This window comes from Nansenia antarctica (genome assembly GCF_963989245.1).
Source record: "Nansenia antarctica genome assembly, chromosome: 5".
NCBI classification, from domain to species: Eukaryota; Metazoa; Chordata; class Actinopteri; order Argentiniformes; family Microstomatidae; genus Nansenia; species Nansenia antarctica.
Window position 1 is genome coordinate 21,459,523 of NC_137690.1, and position 8,014 is coordinate 21,467,536.

An 8,014-nucleotide genomic window follows, 5' to 3' on the forward strand; every position below is an offset into this window, starting at 1 on the left:
ATTAATAATATATAACCATTCATTAGTGAAGAATTCAGCTCTTACCCCATCTGAACTATAAGCTTGTTTCATTTCATTGTTTGTAAATAATGTAATTGTAAATAAACATTTAAAACATTAAAAACATAGTTAAAACTATCATTTTTATCTCATTGAAGTCTGTCATTGCATCCATAGCTCTGTCTATGAACTGAGAGTAGTACATTTCTCCAACCCTATCCCTCAGGTGTTTACCAAAGAAAGTGGCAGGGAGGCCGTTTTGTTGTTGATTGAATCCCAGATTGCCTCTTTGAACAACAATTAAGTGAGCAACTTAAATGCTCCCTTAAGTGTATACGTTTTAATGAGGCAATTTACTGAATCTAGGCTTTTCAAACCAGTGGAATGTGGTCCATGCCTGACTTACATTGTCTCATTGTTCTGTCTCATAACCAAGCTCTGTTGTCTGTTCCAAGGCAAAGACTGATGGGAAAGTTTTTTTGCTTTTATGATGATAAGCCAAAATCATTTTGACCCAAATAACAATCAAAACAATGTTGTTTGGTTAGTCAGGGAGAAAGACTTGGCTAGTTTGATGCGATGAGGTTTGGAAAGATAAGCATGCATGTTTGAGTGGGAGTGGCACTAGCTCTCAGTAAAGTAGAATACAATCAACAAGTTTCATAACTCCAAAAGCTCCAATTAGTGGGTAGCCAGTGACTGTAAAGGCATTGTTCCCTCAAAATTAGTTAAATTTGAAAAATTTGACACCATGCAAATGGCTCTCGTATATTTTAATTCACTTAATTATCCAATGCTCTGCTTTTTAAGGGTTTTTCTTGTCTAAATTACATCCAATTTAGGGTGAGACATTAAACTATCATAGTACCACATGTTTGCAGAACTAAGAGATCTCAGCTTGAGTAATTAGAGATGATGAAACGTTTTTTGACACATTTATCGCTTGTGAATAAATCAAATCATAACCATATTTTGGTTGGAAACAAGAACAAACAAATCATTTTCTTTATCAGTATTTCGAATTATACTTTCATAATTCTATAAGTGACAAACGAGCAGAGACACTGTACAGGATCACTAGATATACTTATGTGTCACTAAAGAACACAAAAGAAGTGGATTGTACTTTGATTCTGAAGAAGATCAATAATTATTAATAATAATATTATTCAGTGTCTCATACCCACAAGCATGAACACGGACACATACGCACGCACACACACACACACACACACACACACACACACACACACACACACACACACACTCTCTCACTCTCTCTCTCACACACACACACACACACACACACACCTACACACCTACACACACACACACACACACACACACACACACACACACACATACACACACACTTCTGGCCACAGGCATTCTCCCCGCAGACACCCACCGCCTTCATCTGTGTTCTTGCACTGTAGATGGGTCCAAAGCAGAGACTCTGGAGGCCATTAATGTGGTGCAGGATGGGGAAGGGGGAGAGAGACAAGGGACTAGGGGATTAGAGCTGGGGGAGAACAACGAGTCATGGATTTTTGGAGTAAGATAAGAAGAGCTGTATGAAAGGAAAAACTATAATAACAAAAAGTCACTCAGGGGTATGGTGTTGCTATGACAACATATCTCTATGTTTTTGCCAAGTTTCAAAACCATGGTCTTCAGAACAACAATGATCTGAGATGATGAGTCAAATATGTATTCGTCAGAGAGGGACAAACTGACAAATACGGTAGATAATAAATATAAGGATTATTTTTTCGAAGCATTGTCTTTCACCTTGACCAGAGCAGCCAGGGGGTCCAGGGGTTATGTGGCATTAACAGGTGCTGAGGCTGAGCATTGAGCTCGGAGTATCCAGTGTCAGGCCTTTGTTTGTTTTTTGATTTATTGCTGACCAGTGCCCCACCTAACATGTGTGGAGGAGAGCCCACTCCCCCTCCTCTCAACACCTTTCCCCACATAAATAAACCCCCTTCCCTGCAGGAATGCCTGAGCTCCCAGCGCTCACTCTGAGCCCTTGGAATTCTCCCTGCTGATAAGATGGCTGTTGGGCTGTTTCATCGACATACTCCCGTCTCAACACATCTTGACTCACAGACCCAACACAGACCCCTGGCACATCTGCTAAGCCTAGTGGTATCTCCATGAGGGCCACCCCCAAGAGGCCAATGTGAGACAGAGGACAAGTGGCAATAAACAGATAATGTGTATGACCATCTACTGGGACAAAGTAAAAGAGAAGTGACTCCTTTCATTAGGAGACATATCGATGACAAGAAACTCACATGGCTGGTATCATCATCTTTTTTTCATGTGTGAGTTCCTACTTCTCCACCAAGAGTGTTGTTTAAATACAGTGCGACCACACCATCTGGAATAATATGTGGTAAGCTGCTGGTTACCTGTCCATTCCCCAAAGTACTATACCAGCCCCACTGTACTGCTGAGGTCATGGTGCGTCTGTTTAATGAGAGACATTAACACTGCCATTAAAGCCCATGGACAGACAGTGGTGTATGGAGAGATGCAGGCCAGGCCCTAGTGCGCCCACGCAGGGAGCAGCTCCTCTGCAGCTGTTCGATCTGAGGGGGGGGGGGGGGGGGGGGTCCTGCTCCACATTCCACACAGCGGCTGCTGAAGGCCAAGGACAGACACTGGTGCCGCCACCCCTAGCATCTGTGCCTACTCCTTTGGGTTGTTGGCACTGGCTTGACTACGGTCATCAGTAACAGGCCACAGTGAAAACAAATGGCATAGGAGGGGTGAGGTTGTGACTTTTATATAAAACCACCAGTCATAACCTCCCAGTCTCGTAGACTGCAGATTGTTTTTCCCTTTGTCAGTGCTATAGTGTTGTTGACCGTTAGAGAGAGAGACTTTGCACAACTCTTCGGCTTCTCTGTCTGCCATTCAAAAAGTACTGCAAGAGATTACAACTCATTACAATATAAATGTACACTGTAGCACAATACCTGGAAACACACACTCCAGAACTAGAGACCGTAAGCTTTACTTTGTCCCCAACTTTGAGGCTACACACACACACACACACACACACACACCCAGACACACACATGCACACCCACACACACACACACACCCAGACACACACATGCACACCCACGCACACGCGCGCGCGCACACACACACACACACACACACACACACACACACACACAGACACACACATGCACACCCACACACACACACACACACACACACACACACACACACCCACACACACAAAGGAAACCAGAGTTAGTTTAACAATTGATATTTAAAGTGTAAAAAGTAACTGAATACTGAATGTACAAGGGGATGTGGACTCAACATGAAAGTACATTTGACCAACACTACGGAAGTGAGTCAACCTTTCGGTGCAGTCTCTCCTCTCTCCCCCTATTGCCTGAGGTCTGGTAGGCAGAGGTTGGGGAACAGATTCTCTAGGGGCAGATCCCTCTGAACAGGCTGCCAAGCCTGCAAACTCAGCCTCTCCCTCTCCTCTCCCTCTGCCTCTCTTCTCTCTCCCTTTCTCTCTTATTCTCTACCTTTTGTCTCCTACTTCTTCTCCTCTTGTCCTCTCCACTCCTCTTATTTTCTGTTATCACCTCATCTCCTTTCCTCTTGTCCTCTCCTCTCCCTCTTCCTCTCTTCTCCTCTCTTCTACCTCTAACTCAGCCTCTCCTCTCTTCTCCCAGTGATCCCGCGCCTTCACAGCCGTGCGTAATTAGCCCTAAACACAGCCCCGCGCAGGCCCACATCTGGAAGGAGTTTAGACATGGCAGTTTCCTACCAAGACGGCTAAATATTTAGGTTGAGAGTTACTGCGTGTGGATGAACTCATGATAGAGGGGTGGAGAGGGAGGGAGAAAGAGGGAGAGATAGGGAGAAAGCGGGAGAAAGAGGGAGAAGGGGGAAAAGATGACTAACTCATGGTGAGGGAATAAAACTGTGTAACTCTAAACGACTGATAAGTTTATGAAAAATTAAAGGAAGTGCAACAGCAGTTTAAAATCGTTTACCTTAATGGAGAAATAGATCTTGTACAATCAAACTAATCAAAAAAGCCTTTGTGTTACTCAACCAGGTATACTGGTAATCACGAGATGTGGTGACTGAGTCATAGGAGGAGGTGACAATGTTAGGCTTACTGTTTGTTCCTTTATGGTCCACAGAAACAACAAACAGCCAACTAATACTTTTAATAAACAAACCCCTGTTGGGATTTCCCATGAGGCTGAGGGGCCTCAGCTGGAATGTTCATGGGGGCCAGCTGTTGTGCATTATACGTAGCAGTCAGTCCCGGAAGCCCTGGGCATGGTGTCCCCCAGCCCCATCCACCTTTGTGTGGTGGAGGACATTCCTCCAACCTGCCCCAGGAGAGAGGGCAGTAGGGCTGGTTGACAGGGCACCAGATCTGGGGTTGGGGATGAGGCAGCGCAGGCTGAGCCCCCCGACTGCACCTGGGATAAAGTCTGGAGTCTCTGGACAGACGGAGGAATGTCAGGAATAACAGGAATATCAACACAACTTCTCACATTCCACATCTGGAGCTAATGTCATGAGCACGGATGAGAGCATGACCGTTCAGAGCAATTCATTGAAATTGCTGGCAAATCACCTTACCAGGCACATGGTATACCAGTACACAATGGTAAGGATTGGCTTTTCACAGGGGTGTGGGATGGAATTGTTTGCCCCTAGAACAACACAGCCTTGTAAACGTGTCACCGTATGCTAAACATGTGTATAGGAAAACAAATAAAGTGAAATTAGTAGGTGCGTCGATGCAAGATTATCTTCAATCACCTCCACCACTGCCACCCAGGCTATTTTTTAATCTTTCCTCTGGTTTGCAGAAAATGTGTTCCCCAGATGTTTATCCTGCCTTTATTAAGCAGAAACACAAGGCCCTATAAATGGACCGCTGGCCGCCTTCAGCTCCCTTGGGCATAAATCCTCTGGCTGTGCCTCCTTTGCATGCACCGATGGGCCAGTTTGCCTTTTTACTGCGTCCATGTGCAGGCGAGCGCTGCTCCCACTGGGTCAGAGAGGAGAGGAGCATTGCGGGATGTTGAAGAAGAAGAAGAAGGGTCTTAGGGCAAATAGCTCAATCAGCAAAAGTGTGTTTGTGTTTGAGGAGGAATGGAGTAATGGTTATCAGCTATTGTTGTTCATGTTCTATCATACCATGTCTCAAATGTCTGTATTCTAAATAACAATGGAGAGACATTCCTGTAATGTTAATAGAACAGAGAGGGGGTGCTGTAGGAGAGCATGTACAGTAAGCTATGACTGTCTACGTCTTCTCATGAGCAGCTGGTGAAGCCACAGTTAGTTTAAGAATCTTTTAGGCTACCATGAGCAATGACATAAACACAAGTGACTGGAGACGGTAACAACGAGTTGATAATTGACCAAAATCAGCAATTACACTGGAGGAAAACATCCACACACATCTGCCACAACTCTTAAATCTGTCACAACACTTAGAAGCTCCCCTACAACTACATTTCCCTCAACGTATTGGTGAATGAGCACCCATCATAACAATTCACATCATCGGCCTAACAATAATAGTTTGTCAGACTAAAAATGGTACTGGACGGATTGATTGAGGAGTTAGACACCAGTGCTAGCTCTCACCCTGGGTTGGAGAACGGTCACCCTTCCTTCCTGAACAGAAGGCGATTGTGAAGCGGCTGCTTGAGACTGCTGGGATGTTATGGTATTAAAGGAAGGAGCCAAGCCGCCATTAAAGCACAGAAAGGGAGGATAAAAAGAGTAAAAATGTGTTTCTGTTTATCCTAGTTTAGCAAGGCCAAGTCAGCTGGATTGTGGGGGGTGTGGGGTGTGGGTAGAAAGGAGGGGGCAGTGAGGAGGGGGCCAGTGAACCCCAGTGTGTTTCCTAGGGTCAGATGCAGATTTAAAGTGACAGAGCTGTGACAAAGAGGTAGGGCCAGATGACGGTTTCACTTCACAGAGTCTGGCATCAGGATCAACTCCAATCTGGACCAGGCTCTCAACACTGGGCTTCTCAGAGAAACTACTAACTCTGAGATTGTTACTATGCCAGGCTGTAAATCTCTGGCTTTCACAAGCCAAATATAGCATTGCACTGATTCATAACGAGTACACAGTACGTATATATATATATATATATATATATATATATATATATATATATATATATATATATATATTCAGAACGGAGGCTACAAAGTTAGTGCTGGGAATGTACTGTAAGGCATACAACCAACACATTTTCACACAAGAATGAACTACTAACAGTGGATATTTGCTTTATGTTATACTCAATTCATAGTTCATTTATAACACTACATGCAATGTGCCACCAGTTAATCTCCCCCATCTCTACTAGAGATGCATTATGATTCCCTAATAACCCATTTGAATGTTTGCTCTTTGACCCATCTGTCATCCAATGTAGCCAGAATTATTATTACTCTAGGGATAGTACACTGATGCATGGTCTCTGCGACATGACCGATCCCCCTTCCTTTCCCATGATAAATAAAGACACCAGTGCTTTGATCAATAACGCCAAAACGTTTTTCGAAACATTATCAAGTTAATTCCGTAGGCCTACACGAAGTTATATGCAGACTGCACATGCGACGCCTTAGGCATAGCTTAGGCCATGCTGTAACATGAAGGAGTAAGAACCACATTATGTAAAACATGTAGTATTACTCACAAAGTAACGGTCCGATTTGGGAGCAGGCTGGCATCTGGAGTTTCAGAAAGGTCTTCGTTACTGCAGGCGACTCTTTTCCGAACGGCCGAAGTATGGGCTTTAGAGCGTTCATCTGTGCAGCTGCAGCCGCTGGTGATGAGCCCAGGGCAAGCCTGAGTGAGCCTCGACTCAGAGGCAGACAGCAAGGCCAGCATCAGCAACAGACACCCCAGGAGCGGGATGCCAACGCCGGGCACAAACATTGTCCTTATCAAGTCTCACCTCAGCTGCCCCCTGTCATCCCATTTCTCCACAATGAATGTGGGGTGATGACATACAATTACAAAAATACTTTTCCAAATGTGTGACAATTTACAAATGTCGTTTATTTAGTTCCAATTCAATTATGCACCAACTTGGTTGTAAGGCATTCCCAATATTTGGCACCCCCTATATTATAGCGTCCCGTTATGTCATGGCAATCTAGTGCGCGCACACTCTACTGCAGTTGTGACAATCATCCTTGAAAGATCCCGGTAAAACGTATTCCACTGGAGTTGCCGTTTACATATTTGGAGTTCTAGCCTACTTCAAAGCTGATGATTGAAGATGAAGTTTGTCCTTTCAGTTTTATCTCCGCGCACTCCTTCAATGGGATTGGAGTGTCACTTAAATAAAATGTGATTATCGTTATCTTTTTTAAATCTGTTATTCCAATAGTTTACAGATCCCAAATTCAACAGATGCGGTCTACTGTCATCAAATGTTTTAGTTTGATTAACTAATTAGGAAATTGGTTTGTCACGATGTCATCAGGACATTCAAAAAGTTTGTCGTTTTTCATTTCGGGATTCTCCTTAAGTTTTCCGGATGTAAATTGAATCAAAGTTATCCAAAAGTAAATGTATTAATTTGGAAAACGATAGAGCGGGTCCTGATCGGTTCCTCTGTAATTCCCAAAATCTAGCGGTTTTGCTTGCCACTCTGTCACACTCAAATTCAGTTACTACCCCAAGTGCGCGCATTCCGTCGCCGGATACGCGCTAATCCGCAGGGTCCTAGTGCAGATATTTCTTTGGAAAATTCACTTGGTTGCTAGAATCTCACCCCATAGACACTCACCGGTCTGCAAGGAAATTATTGAATAGGGGGTATAGCTGAGGTTTCTAAATACATTCATACTACATATTATGTAGGCCTAGGCCTATGCCTAAGGCGATGTGTCAAAGGAATGTTTGTAATAAATGAAATATACTGTAATATTAATAGGCCACATTATCAATGACAAAAAGTCGTACTAGT

The 8,014-nt window shown here is 43.9% G+C and overlaps 1 protein-coding gene across 1 annotated transcript in view; it reads right to left on the reverse strand.

Moving 5' to 3' along the window:
• adgra2 (adhesion G protein-coupled receptor A2) overlaps positions 1-7,000 on the reverse strand; it is a gene marked incomplete at its 3' end in the record, with an annotated part of 33,944 nt that extends 26,944 nt beyond the window's left edge. Inside the window, exon 1 of the mRNA XM_080531282.1 lies at positions 6,734-7,000. Coding sequence (XP_080387408.1) covers positions 6,734-6,975 — 242 coding nt within the window. The 5' untranslated portion in view covers positions 6,976-7,000. The remainder of the gene's footprint in view (positions 1-6,733) is intronic.
• Between the last annotated feature and the right edge of the window lie 1,014 nt (positions 7,001-8,014).